This window comes from Ranitomeya variabilis, chromosome 4 (assembly GCF_051348905.1).
Source record: "Ranitomeya variabilis isolate aRanVar5 chromosome 4, aRanVar5.hap1, whole genome shotgun sequence".
Classification (NCBI taxonomy): domain Eukaryota; kingdom Metazoa; phylum Chordata; class Amphibia; order Anura; family Dendrobatidae; genus Ranitomeya; species Ranitomeya variabilis.
In genome coordinates, this window is record NC_135235.1 from 289973430 (window position 1) to 289996509 (window position 23080).

At 42.6% G+C, this 23080-nt stretch overlaps 1 protein-coding gene across 2 annotated transcripts in view; it reads right to left on the bottom strand.

Moving 5' to 3' along the window:
- Positions 1 to 14158, bottom strand: part of TMEM240 (transmembrane protein 240) — a 63718-nt gene extending 49560 nt beyond the window's left edge. The window contains exons 1-2 of one of the 2 annotated variants that reach the window (XM_077250150.1): positions 13249 to 14158; positions 12488 to 12629 (exon numbers count right to left, since the gene is read on the bottom strand). In XM_077250150.1, coding sequence (XP_077106265.1) covers positions 12488 to 12579 — 92 coding nt within the window. In that variant the 5' untranslated portion in view covers positions 12580 to 12629; positions 13249 to 14158. The remainder of the gene's footprint in view (positions 1 to 12487; positions 12630 to 13248) is intronic. The other variant, XM_077250149.1, reaches the window with a different exon arrangement.
- Between the last annotated feature and the right edge of the window lie 8922 nt (positions 14159 to 23080).

The window sequence follows — 23080 nt, forward strand, 5'->3', positions numbered from 1 at the left end:
AAAGAATCTGCATTTCGCTCCTTCGTCAGGTGTCCGGCCATCTGTTTAGACTGCAGGATTATTGAGAAATTAACATTTCTAGAAAAGCTTGTTTATGATAATTATGCAGTGCTAATGCACCCCGATAATCTGAAACATTAAATACATAACACATACTGTACTGCGAAAAAGGTTTTAGGCAGGTGTGGAAAAAATGCTTCAGAGAAAGAAGCTAAAAGAGAAGTTTTAATAGCATATTAATTGATAAAAATAAACTAAGTGAATGAATAAAAAAATCTAAATCAAATTAATATTCGGTGAATGTTCTTTGTTTTCATCAATTCTTCTAGGTCCACCAGTAGAGAGTTTTTGAAGAATCTCGGCAGGGAGGTTGTTCCAAACATCTTGGAGAACTAACCCCAGATCTTATGTTTATATGGCTTGCACAAATCCTTCGGTCTCTGCATGTATTCCCAGACAGACTGGATGATGCTGAGATCAGAGCTCTGTGGGGCCATATCATCACTTCTAGAACTCCTTGTTCTTCTTTATGCTGAAGATATTTCTTAATGACATTGGCTTTATGTTTAGGGTCGTTGTCCGGCTGCAGAATAAATTTGGATCCAATCCGACACCTCCCTGATGGTATTGCACTATGGATAATTATCTACCTGTATACTTCAGCATTAAGAACACCAAGAAATGGGCAACATGAGGACTGTAGATGCAGTGATCGGCCTCGGAAACTTTGTGCCACAGATGAAAGACACATCATGCTTGCTTCCCTTTGACATTGGAAGATGTCCAGCAGTGCCATCAGCTCAGAACTGGCAGCAACCAATGGAACCCAGCTACATCCATCTATTGTTCGGAGAAATCTGACCAAAAGTAGTCTTCACTGAAGAATTGTTACCGACAGCCAAACCTTCCGCATAGACACAAGGCCTAATGAGTCAACCATGCACAAAAACATGGGGAAAGAGGTACAAAAAATAGCAACAGATACTCTGGGCTGATGAGTCAAAAGTGAAATATTTGACTGTAACGGAAAGCAGTTTGTTCACTGAAGGGCTGGTGGGCGGCACAATAAGTGTCTGCAGAGAAACACAGTGGTGGGTCCTGCAAGTTTGGGGCTGTATTTCAGTAATTGGACATTGGTAGGATTACTAGTGTCCTCAATGCTGAGAAATACAGGCAGATACTTATTTGTCAGGGATGTGTCTGGTTGGTTGTATGCTTGGGGTCGTTGTCCGGCTGCTGACTAAATTTGGATCCAAAGTCATTAAGAACTATCTTCAGAGCAAGGAAGAACAAGGAGTCCTGGAAGTGATGATCCGGCCCCACAGAGCCCTGATCCCAACATCATAGAGTCTAACTGGCATTACAAGAAGAGACAGAAGGATTTGTACAAGCGACATCCACAGAAGATCTGTGGTTAGTTCTCCAAGATGTTTGGATCAACCTCCCTGCCAAGATTCTTCAAAAACTGTGCACCTAGAAAAAGTGATGAAGGCAAAGAGCGGTCACCAAATTTTGTTAATTGATAAAATAAAAACTATTAACACTTCTATTTTGTAAACCTTCTTATTTTGAAGTATTTTTACAACCCTACATAAAACTTTTGCACAATCTTGTAACTTATGCTAAATGTAATGGTATCACACAATAACTAGGTCTGTATTTTACAAAATTATGTCAAGTACCTTTTCCCTGGGCCGTTTCTAAAACTGACCCTTGAAAACATGACAGCAATCGGCTGATGACTAGACAAACATAAAAGGACATTTAAAAGAGCAGAAATCAACTTCTCATACTGCTAATCCACTTAATGTGTGATAGGTGTCAAGTAGTGACAAGGGACCGTGTGCACCTTTCCAATTCCTTGAACTAGGGGCACCATAGGCTATCCCTGTCCCCCGGATGGTGGAAGCGCCAGGGTCTCGTACCATGTTATGCTCCTATCTTAACCCTTATCTGTTTCCTCCCACACGCAGGGAGGTGTGAGGCCAAACTGTATTGGAAAACACTAACCAGGCAGATAGGGTTAACAGACAGGACAAAATTAAAACTACAGTCATACAAATACACTCACAAATCAAAAGAGTGGAAATCATGGGAACAGTAAGAGGGTAAACCAAAAGGAAGAGAATTAGGATAGACACACAATAACAAATCCACGCAGATATCTCCTGTTACTAATTCAGGACTCTCTTTCACCACTAAATCAGGAAGTTGTAACTATCACTAGCAACTCCCAAGTGCAAGAGGGGAGCATTTGTATACCTGAGAGGAGTGACCAACACAGAACAGCTGAGACAATTCAGGATGGAGAGCTCCAGGAGATCAACTGAACTAATTAACCCTTGCAATGACAGAGCAAGGAAAATGTGCACTGTTTTATAGGATGGTGAAGCAGTTCTAATCAGTGCAGGAGTTCGGGTAACCAGATGATGCGATCTTCTGGCCCCTTTCTGTTGTGGCATCCCGTAAATAAAGGCCCCTCTGGTTGCTGAACCTCTGTGAACATTTCTTATATATGATATACAGTGGGGAAACTAAGTATTTGATACACTGACGATTTTGCAAGTTTTCCCACCTACGAATTTGGGGCTTCTTTTATCCGACGCTCATAAGAGTTTTCTGAGTGGAGCTAAGTAGAAGGGGCGAGTCCCCCAAGGGGCAGAAAAATGTAGTAACTTGTCAAATTTACTATCTTATTAGGGCAGACATACAAAATGTCAATCTTGATAAATTCCCCCCATAGTTTCAATATCTTTATATACAAGATTAAAACATTGGACATGACCTCAGTATTATAATATACTCTATAAAGAAACAGTCCACATTCCAGTGTGACCTGATCAGTGATCACAATTGTATTATACTCTATGCAGATATATGGGGCTGGCGACAGCACCCAGCAAAGCCTGGAGGGTCAGAGCCCACTGCGCCCGGAAGGTCCGCTGCAACAATATGCTCCAGCTCAGCTTACAGCAGTTTTACCCCCTACATCTGAAACCCAATATTGTACCAGAGATGGAGCCCACAGAAGTATCCCTTGAAACTTTAAAATTGTTGTCTCTTTCGGAATGGCTTGTATGAGCAACGTATTGCTGCAGATCCCTGGCAAATAGTAAACTTTGCCGTGGGAAACGGTGTAGGTCCTGAAAATATTGGTATTAAATGGTGGCCATATAGGTGAATGATCATCCATGACACCCATGAGTTCATCTTGGGGACCCCCTCTATGACTTCAATATGATGTAACACTATACCCCTCAAATTCATATATCAATATAACAGAAAAGAAAGTGCCATATTCATTTCATGCTGCATTATGGAAATATCCTCTATTATTTTGAATACCTCAATAAGTTGGTGACATCCAGAGGCACAATATAGTAGTACATAAAGTGCCTTTATGTCTTGAGGTAGGAAGGAGAAGAGTGTGTTAAACATATGATTTTTTTTTTTTTTATAAGAACCTGGTGCCACCCCCTACATGTTGTTGCCCTAGGCACTGGCCCACAACGTCCAACTGGCAAATATGGCCCTGCATACAGTTCCAAAACAGAGTCATGGGGACTGTGTGTGCTGCGGCTCTGCCTGAGCCCTAACAGGGGTTGGCATCTTGTAATGAGAGACAGATAGATGAAAAATCTAAAAATCTAATAGTGTCCAAAAATGTCACACGATTTTCCCTTGAGCTCCTCTGGAGGGTCCACCCTACACATCAGTTCCTTCATGCAGTTTTGACACTATGAATGGGGTTTGGGTCAATACTAGAACTGTTTTTATGTGAATATTTCCCATATTTAAATAGTTCTGCTAATTTTAAGCATAAATCTGGCACATGGCCACTTGTCTGTCTCCTTCATTCATTGACAGTGACCTTGAAGTATAAACACCAGAGCACTTATTTATATTTATATACACTGCTCAAAAAAATAAAGGGAACGCTAAAATCACACATCCTAGATATCACAGAATGAAATATTCCAGTTGTAAATATTTATTCATTACATAGTGGAGTGTGTTGAGAACAATAAAACCTAAAAATGATCAACGTAAATCACAACTTATATCCCACGGAGGTCTGTAGTTGGAATGATGCTCAAAATCGAAGTGGAAAACAAAGTTACAGGCTGATCCAACTTCAGTGGAAATGCCTCAAGACAAGGAAATGATGCTCAGTAGTGTGTGTGGCCTCCACGTGCCTGTATGACCTCCTTACAACGCCTGGGCATGCTCCTGATGAGGCGGCGGATGGTCTCCTGAGGGATCTCCTCCCAGACCTGGACTAAAGCATCCGCCAACGCCTGGACAGTCTGTGGTACAACATGACGTTGGTGGATGGTGCGAGACATGATGTCCCAGATGTGTTCAGTTGGATTCAAGTCTGGGGAACGGGCGGGTCAGTCCATAGCTTCAGTGCCTTCATCTTGCAGGAACTGCTGACACACTCCAGCCACAGGAGGTCTGGCATTGTCCTGCATTAGGAGGAACCCAGGGCCAACCGCACCAGCATATGGTCTCACAAGGGGTCTGAGGATTTCATCTCGGTACCTAATGGCAGTCAGGCTGTCTCTCGCGAGCACATGGAGGGCTGTGCGGCCCTCCAAACAAGTGCCACCCCATGCCATTACTGACCCACTGCCAAACCGGTCATGCTGAAGGATGTTGCAGGCAACAGATCACTCTCCACGGTGTCTCCAGACTCTCATGTCTGTCACATGTGCTCAGCGTGAACCTGCTTTCATCTGTGAAGAGCACAGGGCACCAGTGGCGAATTTGCAAATCCTGGTGTTCTGTGACAAATGCCAAGCCTCTTGCACGGTGTTGGGCTGTGAGCACAACCCCCATCTGTGGACGTCGGGCACTCAGACCATCCTCATGGAGTCCGTTTCTAATCGTTTGTGCAGAGACATGCACATTTGTGGCCTGCTAGAGGTCATTTTGCAAGGCTCTGGCAGTGCTCCTACTGTTCCTCCTTGCTGTGGTAGTGGTCCCGCTGCTGGGTTGTTGCCCTCCTACGGCCCCCTCCACATCTCCTGATGTACTGGCCTGTCTCCTGGTAGCGCCTCTAGCCTCTGGACACTACGCTGACAGACACAGCAAACCTTCTTGCCACAGCTCGCATTGATGTGCCATCCTGGATCAGCTGCACCACCTGAGCCACTTGCGTGGGTTGTAGAGTCTGTCTCATGCTACCACGAGTCATAGAAATAGTCATAATACCTAGCAATGCTAATGAAATAGACCAATGTGAGCAGAAACCTGTGCGGCTTTCAGACATGTATTAATCAGATATTTGAATACTATGAAGCTTCCACTTGCTTTTAATGTATATTTTTCCATGGAGATCAGACTCTGTTTGTGGCAGAGCCCTCTAACCTCACAAGTGTACGTACTAGATCCACTATTAAAATGAACAATGACTTAGTGGTAAGCCCCTCGGAAATATGAAGACATAAAACACCATCCAAAACCTAAAGGTTAATTCCTGAGGGTCAAATAATTCTAGAAGATAGCACTGAAAATAAATGAGTGAAAACATATCTACAGATTTACACTGCAGGGGCCTGGAGATACCCAGCCTACGGTACATAAATGGTGTTGTCTCATGAAAGCAAACCCTATCTATATGTCCTTATAGAGTAAAAACATCACATTTCAATATATTTTAAAGGGGATCTGTTACCGGGTCAAAAGTGGGCAATTTTGGGGCATTTTGTTCCTGCTGCTCCACTGAGTATTCTGTTTTGTTTTTTTTTGGAAATTCACCATAAGGTTCCAGAGATATGAGGCTTATTATTGAGCGCTAATTTTTATGGTCTTTACAGGGAGGCGTGGCTCACAGGGATCTCTAGGGGGCGTGTCTTTAGGCTGTTCTGCATTATTGAGCCACACCCCTTGGTAAAGAGCATAAAAAATTAGCTCTAAATAAAAAGGACAATATCTCTGGAACCGTTTGGTGGATTTACAAAAAAAAAAGTAAAATAGTCAGGGGAGAAGCAGAATTAAAATAAGAGCAAAATCTGTTCATTTTTGACATGGTGACAGGTCTGTTTTAAGTGGTGTAAAATGGAGAAAATAGGAAAAAATGACAGTTGTAGTCCTAGCTCTGATTAAAATAAGCAGATATATGTCCAATTACGAAATCGGTCTGTAATTATTGGGAGTCCCTCTTTAAGTAGCGTGACACTTTGCTCACTTAATATGTGACTAGTCATGAGTAAGACTACCTAGTGCAGTCGAAACGCGTTGACTGGGTCATGTCGACCATGTAAATTTTTCTTTTGTATACACCCTATTTTCTTTTGAAAAATAAAAAGAAAAGGAAAATCCAGTTCTGTTGAGCCGGACTCCAATTTTTTCTATTTTCCTTGATGTGAGGCCAGGGCGAGGCCGGTGTTTGAGCCCCAGGTGGATGAGCATAGAGCAACTGGGTGAGCTGGAATCAAGTTTCTATAACTGTTACTGGGCACCCTGTTAATACACTCCTCTGATGAGTCTTAATAGAAGACGAAACAAGTTGAGGAGCAGAGTGGAGTAGGGGTGACTAGGAGTTATATAGTGGCAGTAACACACTTGGGTAGTGCTCTTGTTAGGGCTGGAGATATTGCGCAGAGCACGACAGGGTTAGTATAACAAGTCTATGGTCCAGATATTTAACCATCTGACTTCTGCCCTGCAAAACCGATCCTGATTACCTTGGATAATGATGATCAGGGAGCCAGGGGAGATTTAGCCTTTTTATATGAGCTCTGGCTACTTTTGGGCACTTCTCCATATTGTTGAGGGATTCTATGGTGATTTCTGATGTGCTTTGATCTGATACTTACTCTGGAGGGTAACGTGAGGCATCCCCAGAGCTTTTCACCAAAGTTGGTCAAAAATTTTTTAATGTATGATTGGTACATTGTGCTGGTCTTGAGATTTTATATTTTAATCAGACTTTTTCGGAAACAATATTATATAAAATATATATATTTTTTTACTTTATTTTTTACTTCCTTTAGGGGACTTCAAGCTGTCATAGTCAGTATTGGAGTATATGGTAAAATTGTGGTTCTGTTATGAAGCCTGGCCTCTGGCTGAGCTTCACAGGAGTACTAATATGGCGGACACAGGGAGCCCAGCAGACATCAACTGCTCAACTAACCTGTGGGCTCCCTGAAATCGTCACAATGGTGCCAATGAGAGCTGGGCTGTCCAATTTTTTATCTTCAGAAGCGCACTTCTCTGTCTCCCTACTTCCTGCTTGCCGGGGGGCGGTGCACTCCAGAAGATTGACAGTCCTGACCAGCAGCTTACTGGCATCTGTGGTCTGAACTGTGCACCCTCCCATGCTGCTCACAGCTTTGCCTCCGCAGTACAATGGCACCGAAGGTTCTCTAATCCAGTGATCTGGCCGGTTTCAGAGCTGCGCTTGCAAGCTGCATAGAAAACAGCTTGCAGACACTTTCTCCTTGATTCCTACAGACTGCGGAGGTGGCCGGTAACCCATGAAACAAGCAGTAAACTATAAAATTAAAAATCCCTTCGTTCTTGAGAATTTTCAATAACAGCTACATTGCAAAGTTGTAAGCAAACTGCAGAACCGTACTTTAAAGAGGTTGTTGTAGTAGTATCTGTAAAAAAAAGCAGCTGCATGGGGGTCTGTGTTTTTGCAGGACAATATGTACTTTTAAGCTATTGGTGAACTTTTTTTTTACTTGGCGGGAGATGAGAGGACATCAGCAATTTTGCCATTGTACTTTTGGATTTTGCTTTTATAGTCTTCAGGTTGTTTGATTTACAGTTCTACAAAATTATGTAGTTTTTTTTCTCCTTTCGCACAAGAAAAACATTTTTGCTTTTTAGAAAATAATTGTTTATAATAGGTTAGTAAAGGACCTATAACATTTTTGTTTTTCTATTCACTGAGCAGCATAAAGTACATGTTTCTGCAGGACGGCTTCATCGGTACAATTTTGGAGAACATATGGATTTTTTGACTATTTTGCAATTGTTTTTTAACAATAACAATATTTTTTTTAAGTCCCAGCATGAAATTTCATATTTTTTATCTGGGGTCGCACCAAACAGATTAAGGTAATCCATGGGCCGCAGAAATTAGATTTCTGGTGCCAGAAAAAGGCCTGTGAAATGTACAATATTTCGGCAAAAACCACCTCCCAAGCCACTTGTCATTTAAGTTTGCAAAGCACTGCACCCGCAAACTAAAAGTCTAAAAGTCCGCTAGAATTTACTCCTATTTTTACATAAATCGATATGGGCAATGCCATAACTGCTTTTCAGAAGTGCGTTGAGGCCAGCTCAAAATGGAAATGGAAGTCGCAACAGTTTTCCAGAAATGTGTCCTGCACAACAATGTCCAACTTTTTGTATCAGAAGACTGGAATACAGGACACGATACATTGGACACGATACATTTGTGCCTAAATGTTTAAATTAAAAGGGTCCCTGGGGCTAATGTAGGGGGTGATCGGTTCCAATAGAAAGGTTTATAAAGGTATCTGACTCTGAGTGACTCCCAATTTCTATCTCGTTGATATTTTCAAACATCAAAAAAAGTCACAATGCTAAAGCAAAAGTATAAAGAAAGACGAGATGTGTTCATTATCCGGACATTTGTCCTTTCATAACACATTCCAACAGGATTTCTGTATTGTCCTATTGGGAAAATTAGTGAGAGATTTCATGAGATTGTGTGATTTGAAATTCTATCAGTAGGGAACAATTATGCCACGTTCCAAAGATGGGTTTTTGGACATTTTTTTTTTTACGCTGCATATTAAAAAATGCAAGCAACCGATTTTACTTATTGGTGCAGAAAATCTGCAACACCAAAAGCTCATCATGGGACTGCAGCTTTACAGTGCCATTACGCTGCCATCGGTTCAGTAGTTAGCACTGTATGGTGGCTCAGTAGTTAGCACTGAATGGTGTCTCAGTGGTTAGCACTGTATGGTGGCTCAGTGGTTAGCACTGTACAGTGGCTCAGTGGTTAGCACTGTACGGTGGCTCAGTGGTTAGCACTGTACGGTGGCTCAGTGGTTAGCACTGTATGGTGGCTCAGTGGTTAGCACTGTTCCTTTACAATGCTGGGGTCCTGGGTTCAACTCCCACCAAGGACAACATCTGCAAAGAGTTTGTATGTTCTCACCATGTTTTCGTGGGTTTCCTCCAGTTTCTACCCAAACTCATACTGATAGGGATCTAGATTGTGAGCCCCAAAGGAGACAGTGATGATGATGTCTGTACAGCGCTATGAAATATGATGGTGCTATATAAGTGAGTAAAATAATTACTAGGGACATTGTCATGTTTATGTGTGAAGGTGGGAGAGACACTACCCTCCTGAGGACCATTACGTGGGCGGCCCATTGAATCAATGGGACCCTTGTTATGCTTCATTTCCAATGCAGTGGCGTTACAGCAGAACTGAAGATTTTCTGTTGCATTTAACCCCAAAATGTAGCTTAGGCCGGGGTCACACTTGCGAGTGTGATGCGAGAAACTCACGCATCAATACCCGGCACTGCCGCCAGCACTAGGACCGGAGCGTGCAGCTACATAGAAATACATGCAGCCGTATGTGCTGGTCCGAGTGTCGGCGGCAGTGTATTGATGCGCGAGTTTCTCCCATCACACTCGCAAGTGTGACCCCGGCCTAATAGCAAAAATCCCAGCAATGAAACCCCCTGATCCGCTTATTGCTCCCTCCTCCTGTAACTTGATCGACTTTCTTACCTTGTATTGAATTTATTGTTTGTATATATACATTTTATATTGTACCTCTGCTGCTACTACAATTAGGTATACCTGACTGGTTATATTTTACCATTGCTCTAGACGCATTTGTATATATCACCACTTAATTGTAAAGTGCTGCGGAATATGTTGGCGCTATATAACATTATTATTATTGCTTGTAAACTCCTTAACCAATAGGAGATTGTCCAAACAGGACAAGCCCTTTAAGAATAAAAAAAAAAGGTTCAATGACCGTCAATAGGAGGTAATCAATATCATCCATTATAGTACCAGGGGGTAACACAAAGCAGTATGTTTTTTTGCCGCAGTTTGCAGATGTTACATATGAGTAAATGGGATTTTATGAATGTCTATGGTGGTTTTGAAGACCATAAATAATTTATCCCCACTTTCTTTACCAGGTAAAATGATAAATTAATAGAATTGCATGTGTGTTGAATCGAAAGTACCGTAGTTGCCCCCCGGCACTGCTCACTCCAGAGTGGAATACGTCGTCCAATGAGCACCTGACGTATTTACGGCACGGCTGTAAATAAATCCTGCCGCATTCTTTTGCTTTATATGGAGACTCGGGAATCTTTTTGCTTTTATTGGCTGGCTTACAGCCTCATTACATTATGACGTTTCTAAGGGCATTTTCCCCCATTAATATTATTGATGGGTTCGTGCACATAACCATTGGGAGTCTGCCCTCTGATTACAACAAATGTCCCTAACTATAAAATGCTTCATAAATTTCAGAGGTGATCATTGAGTTTATCAATTAATAAAAAAATATTACATGTGATCCAATAAGTAAAATATAGATTGCTTCAAGTCTATAGGACGTGCGTGTCTGCCGCTGGAATGATGAGCCCTTTACTAAAACAATCGGGTTGGAATATTGATAATGCCGAGATATCTTCAACCTGTAGCCCCCGAATGGTTGCAAAACTCCAAAATACCATCATGCTTGGAGTTGTAGTTTTGTAACAGCTGGAGAGGCACAGGTTGGGGACCCCAATTTACAGAATAATTAACCTATGACTAATGACATTAACTTTAATGGATACACTTAGCTTGACGTTACTCCGAAAAATGTCAAAATGCTCCCATATTGGTCAAGACTGGAGAATGACATTTTTGGGCTGCTTCTAAAAATGCGCCATCTCGTTGTGAACTGATAACAGTATCCTAGAATAAGGCCGCAGAACAGAGACAACCATGCAGCTGAAGAGTTTTAGAAGTTTGGTCCACTCGAGTGTTAAGCACAGTCATGGCCTGCCATGCCCCGAAGCAAAAGCCATCACCAGTCCACGGTAAATTAACGACCGCAGTAAGCATCAGCATTCAGACATGTTATTAACCAACCCTGGGAATCCCCTTATTCACAAACAAGTCCAGGCGTCAGTATGGCATCGTGACGGTGAAATGGATTCCATGCAGAATAACCTCAGCAGTAACATGAATTCAATGATGCATCAGAGATCCCCGTCAGTGCATTGCCGTGCACACCTGGGTTCCATGTGTTAAAGTGATGAGGATTAAATGAAATGAACTGCGTTGTGATCATGCAAACAGGACATAAGAAAGAGGGTGGAGAGAAATTGCTTCATATTTATACAGCAGGCAACGCTCAGACCCGGAAACCAACATCCGTCCAATGAGTGCTGAATCAACAAAAGTGTGACCACTCTGTGGTGGGGAAAACTACATGGCATGTGTCCATGGTGCTGAACCCAACAAAAATGTGACCACTCTGTGGTGGGGCAAACTACATGACGTGTGTCCATGGTACTGAACCCAACAAAAGTGTGATCGCTCTGTGGCGGGGCAAATTACATGGCGTGTGTCCATGGTGCTGAACCCAACAAGTGTGACCACTCCACTCTGTGGAGGGGCAAACTACATGATGTGTTTCCATGGTGCCAAACCCAACAAAAGTGTGACCACTCTGTGGCAGGGCAAACTACATGGCGTGTGTCCATGGTGCTGAACCCAACAAAAGTGTGACCACTCTGTGGCGGGGCTAACTACATGGCATGTGTCCATGGTGCTGAACCCAACAAAAGTGTGACCACTCTGTGGTGGGGCAAACTACATGGCATCTGTCCATGGTGCTGAACCCAACAAAAGTGTGACCACTCTGTGGTGGGGCAAACTACATGGCGTGTGTCCATGGTGCTGAACCCAACAAAAGTGTGACCACTCTGTGGTGGGGCAAACTGCATGGTGTGTGTCCATGGTGCAGAAATTACACAGGTGTGATCTATTGTATAGTGCTGAAATAACAAGTGAGATCTGTGTATAGTTCTGAAATAACTCAAGTGTGATCTATGTATAGTGCTGAAACACCACAAGTGTGGTCTATGTACAGTGCCGAAATAGCACAAGTGTGATCTATGTGTAGTGCTAAAATACCACAAGTGTGTTCTATGCATGTGAGTGTGAGTTGTCCATGAAGCTGAAGTCACAACTTTGATAAGTCCATGCTGCTGACCCTAAATAAGTGTCATCTCTACCGACAAGTGTAGGTGTCAGTACTAAAGTCATCATAGGTGCTGTCACATCCCAGGTGTGAGGTGCCCATGCTGTTGCTGTTGTTGCTACTGCTGAAACAAAGCACAAGTGTGATCTGTCTGTGGTGCTGGAAGCAGGCGCATCACCCATTCATTCCTACGTGGATTATACAGACAGGCAGCCTCAGAAGCAGGAGAGAGACAGATAAAATGCAGGAGGGACTCACCTTCCACAGTTGCAGTGACAAACCCGATCTTCCCCTCTTAAATGCGGTAAGATATAATTGTGAAATCGGTCCAAAAGAGCGTTCATGTCCATCAAGCAAGCTATTGCCTGTAAGAGCCCATAACCAAGGCATCTGGTCAACTCTAGATGGAATAAAACATTGACTCTAGTTTGCTGGCTAAAAAGACTGGAGCATTATTGACAATGCTGCCACTAAAGGACACACGATGCGCAGACACACACTGACACAGGCACACGCACGCACACTTACACATGCACATACACACTGACACAGATACATGCATACATACTGACAGACACACACACTGACACACATATATACACACTGAATCACAGACACTAACACATGCACACACACACGCACATACACTGACACACGTGCACGCACTGAAACAGACATACACACTGACACACATACATGCACACATATACACTGACACAAACGCACACACACATACACTGACACATGCACACACATACACTGACACATACATATGCACATACACAAACATACATGCATGGACATGCACACATATACACATACATGCATACACATACACTGACACACACACATACATGCATGGACATGCACACACATACACTGACACATACACACACACACATACATGTTTACACATGCACACACAGGCACTGACACATACATGCAGACACAGACATTGATACACATAGAGTCAATATGACATTGCTACAAATACATGAAGTGAGAAGAGTTCCTCTTACCATAACAATGGACGCCCCCAGTACCATGAATATCATGGTGTTTGCGCTCATGTGCATAGATATGATATTGACAAGGTTGTGTCTATTTCCCCTAAAAAAGCCGGTTCTCTTCTTCTATTTCCTGCCTCTTCTCCGCAAAGGTCAGAATTGGTCATCTCCCCTCCCCCCCAAAAAAGCTGCAATCCTTGATGTTGAAGAAGACCCAAAGAATCCAGTTACATATAGATGTATACAGTCATATTGGTAAACTACTGTACTACCCCCCCCAAAGGATTAATGAAGACCCCCCTCCCTCCCTCCCTTCCTTAGAGAACTGTGGGGGTCGTCTCAGTCTTGATCGCCCTTCTTTGACTCCCTCCCATTATAAAACAATGTGACAGGCATTTCCCCTCTCCGCCTTGTGAGTTTTAGGGCTGCCACATTGCAAGGATGGCAAACACCCCTTCTCCGCATCAATTGATTCGAGGGAAGAAGAAGAAAAAAAGAGTCAATCAATAATTCAGGGATCCTGGATGTTGTTCTCTAGGATGCTGAGCAGAGGGGCATCGGTCTCCCTGGGCTTCATGGAGGATGATCACTTCCTAATTGCTGCTTCCCCCCAAAAAAAGGCATCTATAGGGTGTATATAGCCAGATGGAGACAGCACAGCGGAAGTAGGGGGGCAGTGTGTAGCAGCAGCCTGCACGCCCTGCTCCCTCTTAGTGACATTGCAGCCACAATTGATATTCTGCACCATGCAGCAGCAGCAGCCACTGGGCTTCCACCTACTAAAATATGCTAATAGCAGCAGCCATGGTTTTAAGTGAATAGCAGAAGCAGCTAGACAACCCCCAAACCTCAGGGAAGGTAGCACCAACCACCCCCTCCCAAACTGATGTGCTATACCTGGACACTGCCCTGAATGGAAGCCAGGTTGGTGCAAGAGGGGGGAGGGGATGGAATAAACTGCAACACTAGGAGGAACAGATGGATACATATCAGCCATTTAATGAACACTTCATTAAGACAGCAATTAATAGGGATAGTTGATATCTGCACAAGGAAAGGGTTAAACATGGATAGCTACATGGCAAAATAAGTCCAAAATGCCTATAAACTCCGTAAGGTTTTGCATATAAATGGACAGGGAGAGGGTTAACATAAGAGATTACTGAATGTGCAATATATATATATATATATATATATATATATATATATATATATATATATATATATATATATATATATATATACACATATATATTTATTATTATTTTTTTAACATATATAAAAATATATATGCATGTTTTAATTATTTATTTTAAATCATATATATAATAAATATTGCAAAAAATAAGTGATAAATAATATATAAATTATACATTTTATTATATATATACCTGTTTTAATTATTTATTTTAAATTATATATGTATATAAATAACATCTAAAATAAGGACACACCTCATTTAAAGATTTTTCTGTATTTTCATGACTATGAAAATTGTACATTCACAGTGAAGGCATCAAAACTATGAATTAACACATGTGGAATTATATGCTTAACAAAAAAGTGTGAAACAACTGAAATTATGTCTTATATTCTAGATTCTTCAAAGTAGCCACCTTTTGCTTTGATGACTGCTTTGCACACTCTTGGCATTCTCTTGATGAGCTTCAAGAGATAGTCACCGGGAATGGTCTTCCAACAATCTTGAAGGAGTTCCCAGAGATGCTTAGCACTTGTCGGCCCTTTTGCCTTCACTCTGCGGTCCAGCTCACCCCAAACCATCTCGATTGGGTTCAGGTCTGGTGAATGTGGAGGCCAGGTCATCTGGCGTAGCACCCCATCACTCTCCTTCTTGGTGAAATAGCCCTTACACAGCCTGGAGGTGTGTTTGGGGTCATTGTCCTGTTGAAAAATAAATGATGGTCCAACTAAACGCAAACCGGATGGAATAGCATGCCGCTGCAAGATGCTGTGGTAGCCATGCTGGTTCAGTATGCCTTCAATCTAATATATAAAGCTGAATGTGTGTATGTGTGTATGTATGTATGTGTGTATGTGTGTATGTCCGGGATTGGCATCTGAACCGTCGCAGCTACAGCCACAAAATTTTGCACAGTCACACGTCTGGATCCCGAGAGCGTCATAGGCTATGTTGTGAGGTGAAATTTTAACCCCGCGCTTTCCAATACACCAAACAATTTTGCCCCTATCTACATAATGGGGAAAAAGTGAAAGGAAAAGTGTTGGAGGCGTCGCAGCTACAGGCACAAAATTTTGCACAGTCACACGTCTGGACCCTGAGAGTGTCAAAGCTATGTTGTGAGGTGAAATTTTAACCCCGCGCTTTCCAATTCACCAAACAATTTTGCCCCTATCTACATAATGGGGAAAAAATGAAAGGAAAAGTGTTGGAGGCAAATTAACAGCTGCCAGATGTGAACAAGGGGGACTTAAAGAATGACAGCGATGGCGCCAAAGAGTATATACTGTACAGTTGCTAAGGTGGGGCCCCAACATGGGATAATCACCACACCACCACAGGGATATGAACACAAACACAAAATGCGCCACACACTACCACGTGCTTGAACACATATATCACCCTCAGCACACATTTCACCACACATACACCAACCTCGCCACATAAAAGTCGAAACACAAAAGTCGCCGCTCAAAACTCGCCACGCGCAAAACTCTCCACATGCAAAACTCGCCATATGCAAAACTAGGCTCACGCAAAACTCGCCACACGTGCAAAACTCACCTCATGGAAAACTCACCTCATGCAAAACTTGCACACACAGAAAAATTGCCACATGTACAAAAGTTGCACCACATGCAAAAGTTGCCTCACACAAAACTTGCACATACTCAAAACGCACCACACATAAAACTCGCCACGCGCAAAACTCGCCATGCACAAATCTTGCTGCACACAACTTGCTACACTAACCAACTTGCTACACTAACCTGTCACATGCAACTCGACACACAAAATGTTGCTACACGCATGTCGCCACACAACTCATCTCACAAAAGTCGCTACACGCATGTCGCCACACGCAACTCAACACACACAACTTGACACACGAAACTCGCCCTAAAACACACACAAGTCTGGTATTATCCTTCAAAAATAAAAATCTGATTAATAAGCAGACAAACTACAAGAGCAACAAAAATGTACCATATAGGAATCCGGCAGCTGTCAGTCACATGACCAGTCTATTATGTGTATGTGTGAGCTAATATATACTGCCAGGGGGTGGGCTTACTGTTGGCTGGGGATTTATCAGGCTGCCATTTTAGCTTACAAATACTGAGGTAAAAATACTGACCAAATAACGTGTGAACGAGGGCTAATACAGGAGGAGATGACATACAGATATATACTATATACAGGAGGAGATGACACACAGGTATATACTATTTACAGGGGAGATGACACAGGTATATACTATATACAGGAGGAGATGACACACAGATATATACTATATACAGGAGAGATGACACACAGGTATATACTATATAGAGGAGGAGATGACATACAGGTACATACTACATACAGGAGGAGATGACATACAGGTATATACTATATACAGGAGGAGATGACACACAGGTATATACTATATACAGGAGCAGATTACCTACAGGTATATAGTATATACAGGAGGAGATGACATACAGGTATATGCTATGTATAGGAGATGACATACAGGTATATACTATATACAGGAGGAGATGACACAGATATATACTATATATAGGTGAGATGACACACAGGTATATACTATATACAGGAGATTACATACAGGTATATCTAATATATAAAGCTGAATGTGTGTATGTATGTATGTATGTATGTATGTATGTATGTGTGTATGTCCGGGATTGGCATCTGCACCGTCGCAGCTACAACCACAAAATTTTGCACAGTCACACGTCTGGACCCCGAGAGCGTCATAGGCTATGTTGTGAGGTGAAATTTTAACCCCGCGCGTTCCAATTCACCAAACAATTTTGCCCCTATCTACATAATGGGGAAAAAGTGAAGGGAAAAGTGTTGGAGGAAAATTGACAGCTGCCAGATGTGAACAATGAGGACTTAAAGAATGAGAGCGATGGCGCCAAAGAGTATATACCGTACAGTTGCTAAGGTGGGGCCCCTACATGGGATACTCACCACACACGGGGATATGAACACAAACACAAAATGCGCCACACACTACCACGTGCTTGAACACATATACGACCCTCAGCACACATTTCACCACACACACACCAACCTCGCCACATAAAAGTCGAAACACAAAAGTCACCACTCAAAACTCGCAACGCGCAAAACTCGCAACATGCAAAACTCGCCATATGCAAAACTAGGCTCACACAAAACTCGCCACACGTGCAAAACTCGCCACACGTGCAAAACTCACCTCATGGAAAACTCACCTCATGCAAAACTTGCACACACAGAAAAATTGCCACATGTACAAAAGTTGCACCACATGCAAAAGTTGCCTCACACAAAACTTGCACATACTCAAAACGCACCACACATAAAACTCGCCACGCGCAAAACTCGCCATGCACAAATCTTGCTGCACACAACTTGCTACACTAACCTGTCACATGCAACTCGACACACAAAATGTTGCTACACGCATGTCGCCACACAAAACTCATCTCAGAAAAGTCGCTACATGCATGTCGCCACACGCAACTCAACACACACAACTTGACACATGAAACTCGCCCTAAAACACACACAAGTCTGGTATTGTCCTTCAAAAATAAAAATCTGATTAATAAGCAGACAAACTACAAGAGCAACAAATGTACCATATAGGAAATACAGCAGCTGTCAGTCACATGACCTGTCTATTATGTGTATGTGTGAGCTAATATATACTGCCAGGGGGGAGGGGTTCCTGTTGGCTGGGGATTTATCAGGCTGCCAATAGCAACCAATCACAGCTCAGCTTCTATTTTGCTACAGTTAATTAACCTGAGCTCTGATTGGTTAATATAGGCAACAAAGACATTCTCAGTATAACAAAGCTAATATATGTTGTGAAATTCTTCTATTAGCTTAGTTTTTGCCTTTTAATAATTACATTTCTATCTATTTGTTTTGTGGTTTTTGTGTGCAGAATAAATTTTTGTTAACACATTCTATTTTGCTAACAGCAGTCATTAACCCGGGCGAAGCCGGGTAGTACAGCTAGTTTTGAATAAATCCCCAACAGTGTCACCAGCAAAGCAACCCCACACCATGACACCTCCTCCTCCTCCATGCTTCACGGTGGGAACCAGGCATGTAGGGTCCATCTGTTCACCTTTTCTGCGTCGCACAAAGACACGGTGGTTGGAACCAAAGATCTCAAATTTGGACTCATCAGACCAAAGCACAGATTTCCACTGGTCTAATGTCCATTCCTTTTGTTCTTTAGCCCAAACAAGTCTCTACTGCTTGTTGCCTGTCCTTAGCAGTGGTTTTCTAGCAGCTATTTTACCATGAAGGCCTGCTGCACAAAGTCTCCTTCTTAACAGTTGTTGTAGAGATGTGTCTGCTGCTAGAACTCTGTGTGGCATTGACCTGGTCTCTAATCTGAGCTGCTGTCTCGGATAAACTTATCCTCAGAAGCAGAGGTGACTCTTGGTCTTCCTTTCCTGGGGCGGTCCTCATGTGAGCCAGTTTCTTTGTAGCGCTTGATGGTTTTTGCCACTGCACTTGGGGACACTTTCAAAGTTTGCTCAATTTTTTCGGACTGACTGACCTTCATTTCTTAACCCCTTAATCCCATCTGACGTACTATACCGTCGAGGTGGGGTGGGCCTTAATTCCCGGTGACGGTATAGTACGTCATACGCGATCGGCCGCGCTCACGGGGGGAGCGCGGCCGATCGCGGCCGGGTGTCGGCTGCATATCGCAGCTGACATCCGGCACTATGTGCCAGGAGCGGTCACGGACCGCCCCCGGCACATTAACCCCCGGCACACCGCGATCAAACATGATCGCGGTGTACCGGCGGTACAGGGAAGCATCGCGCAGGGAGGGGGCTCCCTGCGTGCTTCCCTGAGACGATCGGTACAAGGTGATGTACTCACCTCGTACCGAACGTCTTCTCCCTGCAGGCCCCGGATCCAAAATGGCCGAGGGGCTGTATCCGGGTCCTGCAGGGAGCACTTCCGGGTCGGAGCAGGCTGCAGATGAAAGCTGCAGCCTGCTCCGATGAAAGTATGATCGCGGATCTGATAGAGTGCTGTGCACACTATCAGATCTGCGATCTGTGATGTCCCCCCCTGGGACAAAGTAAAAAAGTAAAAAAAAAATTTCCATATGTGTAAAAAAAAAAAAAAAAAATTCCTAAATAAATAATACAAAAAAAAAAAAATATTATTCCCATAAATACATTTCTTTATCTAAAAAAAACAAACAAAAACAATAAAAGTACACATATTTAGTATCGCCGCGTCCGTAACGACCCAACCTATAAAACTGGCCCACTAGTTAACCCCTTCAGTAAACACGGTAAGAAAAAAAAAAAAAAAAACGAGGCAAAAAACAACGCTTTATTACCATACTGCCGAACAAAAAGTGGAATAACACGCGATCAAAAAGACGGATATAAATAACCATGTTACCGCTGAAAACGTCATCTTGTCCCGCAAAAAACGAGCCGCCATACAGCATCATCAGCAAAAAAATAAAAAAGTTATAGTCCTCAGAATAAAGCGATGCCAAAATAATTATTTTTTCTATAAAATAGTTTTTATCGTATAAAAGCGTCAAAACATAAAAAAATGATATAAATGAGGTATCGCTGTAATCGTACTGACCCGACGAATAAAACTGCTTTATCAATTTTACCAAGCGCAGAACGGTATAAACGCCTCTCCCAAAAGAAATTCATGAATAGCTGGTTTTTGGTTATTCTGCCTCACAAAAATCGGAATAAAAAGTGATAAAAAATGGTCACGTGTCCGAAAATGTTACCAATAAAAACGTCAACTCGTCCCGCAAAAAACAAGACCTCACATGACTCTGTGGACCAAAATGTGGAAAAATTATAGGTCTCAAAATGTGGAGACGCAAAAACTTTTTTGCTATAAAAAGCGTCTTTTAGTCTGGTTTCACACTTGCGTTTTTATCTGCATGCGTTTTTTTAAAAAACCGCATGTGTGAAAAAATGCATGTAAACGCGGTAAAACGCATGCGTTTTTATAGAAAAACACAAGAAAACAAGAAAAAAACAAAAAACCCTAACCCCACCCCTAACCCTACCCCTAACCTGAAATACGTGGCACTGAAATATACGTTTATATACGTATATACGTATATAAGTGCCACGATATTTCAGTGGCCACGTATATAAGTGCCACGTATTTAAGTGCCACGTATTTAAGTGCCACGTATTTAAGTGCCACGTATTTAAGTGCCACGTATTTACGTGCCACGTATTTACGTGCCACGTATTTTTCAGTGCCTGAAATACGTGGCACTGAAATACGTGGCACTGAAATACGTGGCACTGAAATATTGTGGCACTGAAATATCGTGGCACTGAAGTATTTACGTGCCACGTATTTTTCAGTGCCTGAAATACGTGGCACTGAAATACGTGGCACTGAAATATCGTGGCACTGAAATATCGTGGCACTGAAATATCGTGGCACTGAAGTATTTACGTGCCACGTATTTTTCAGTGCCTGAAATACGTGGCACTGAAATAAGTGGCACTTAAATACGTGGCACTTAAATACGTGGCACTTAAATACGTGGCTCTTAAATACGTGGCTCTTAAATACGTGGCACTTATATACGTGGCACTTATATACGTGGCACTTATATACGTGGCACTTATATACGTGGCACTTATATACGTGACACTTATATACGTGGCACTTATATACGTGGCACTTATGACTGTCAGAAAATGTTCAGTAAACGGTTAGGGGTGAGGTTAGGGGTAGGGTTTCAGGTAGAATTGGGGAGTTTCCACTGTTCAGGCACATCAGGGGCTCTCCAAACGCGACATGGCGTCCAATCTCAATTCCAGCCAATTCTGCGTTGAAAAAGTAAAACAGTGCTCCTTCCCTTCCGAGCTCTCCCGTGCGTCCAAAAAGGGGTTTACCCCAACATATGGGGTATCAGCGTACTAGGGACAAATTGAACAACAACTTCTGGGGTCCAAGTTCTCTTGTTATCCTTGGGAAAATAAAAATTTGGGGGGCTAAAAATCATTTTTGTGGGAAAAAAAATATGTTTTATTTTCACGGCTCTGCGTTGTAAACTGTAGTGAAACACTTGGGGGTTCAAAGTTCTCACAACACATCTAGATAAGTTCCTTGGGAGGTCTAGTTTCCAATATGGGGTCACTTGTGGGGGGTTTGTACTATTTGGGTACATCAGGGGCTCTGCAAATGCAACGTGACGCCTGCAGACCAATCCATTTACGTCTGCATTCCAAATGGCGCTCCTTCCCTTCCGAGCTCTGTCATGCGCCCAAACAGTGGTTCCCCCCCACATAGGGGGTATCAGCGTACTCAGGACAAATTGGACAACAACTTTTAGGGTCCAATTTATCCTGATACCCTTGTGAAAATACAAAACTGGGGGCTAAATTTCATTTTTGTGAAAAAAAAAAAAAATTATTTTCACGGCTCTGCGTTATAAACTGTAGTGAAACACTTGGGGGTTCAAAGTTCTCACAACACATCTAGATAAGTTCCTTGGGGGGTCTAGTTTCCAATATGGGGTCACTTGTGGGGGGTTTGTACTGTTTGGGTACATCAGGGGCTCTGCAAATGCAACGTGACGCCTGCAGACCAATCCATTTAAGTCTGCATTCCAAATGGCGCTCCTTCCCTTCCGAGCTCTGTCATGCGCCCAAACAGTGGTCCCCCCCCACAAATGGGGTATCAGCGTACTCCAGACAAATTGGACAACAATTTTTGGGGTCCAATTTATCCTGATACCCTTGTGAAAATACAAAACTGGGGGCTAAAAAATCATTTTTTTGAAAAAAAAAAAAAATTTTTATTTTCACGGCTCTGCGTTATAAACTGTAGTGAAACACTTGGGGGTTCAAAGCTCTCAAAACACATCTAGATAAGTTCCTTAGGGGGTCTACTTTCCAAAATGGTGTCACTTGTGGGGGGGTTTAATGTTTAGGCACATCAGGGGCTCTCCAAACGCAACATGGCATCCCATCTTAATTCCAGTCAATTTTGCATTGAAAAGTAAAATAGCGCTTCTTCCCTTCTGAGCTCTGCTATGCGCCCAAACAATGGTTTACACCCACATATGGGGTATCGTCGTACTCAGGACAAATTGCACAACAACTTTTGTGGTCTAATTTCTTCTCTTACCCTTGGGGAAATAAAAAAATGGGGGTGAAAAGATCATTTTTGTGAAAAAATATGATTTTTTATTTTTACGGCTCTGCATTATAAACTTCTGTGAAGCACTTGTTGGGTCAAAGTGCTCAACACACATCTAGATAAGTTCCTTAGGGGGTCTACTTTCCAAAATGGTGTCACTCGTGGGGGGTTTCAATGTTTAGGCACATTAGGGGCTCTCCAAACGCAACATGGCGTCCCATCTCAATTCCAGTCAATTTTGCATTGAAAAGTCAAATGGCGCTCCTTCCCTTCTGAGCTCTGCCCTGCGCCCAAACAATGGTTTACACCCACATATGGGGTATCAGTGTACTCAGGACAAATTGGACAACAATTTTTGGGGTCCAATTTCTTCTCTTACCCTTGGGAAAATAAAAAATTGGGGGTGAAAAGATCATTTTTGTGAAAAAATATGATTTTTTATTTTTACGGCTCTGCATT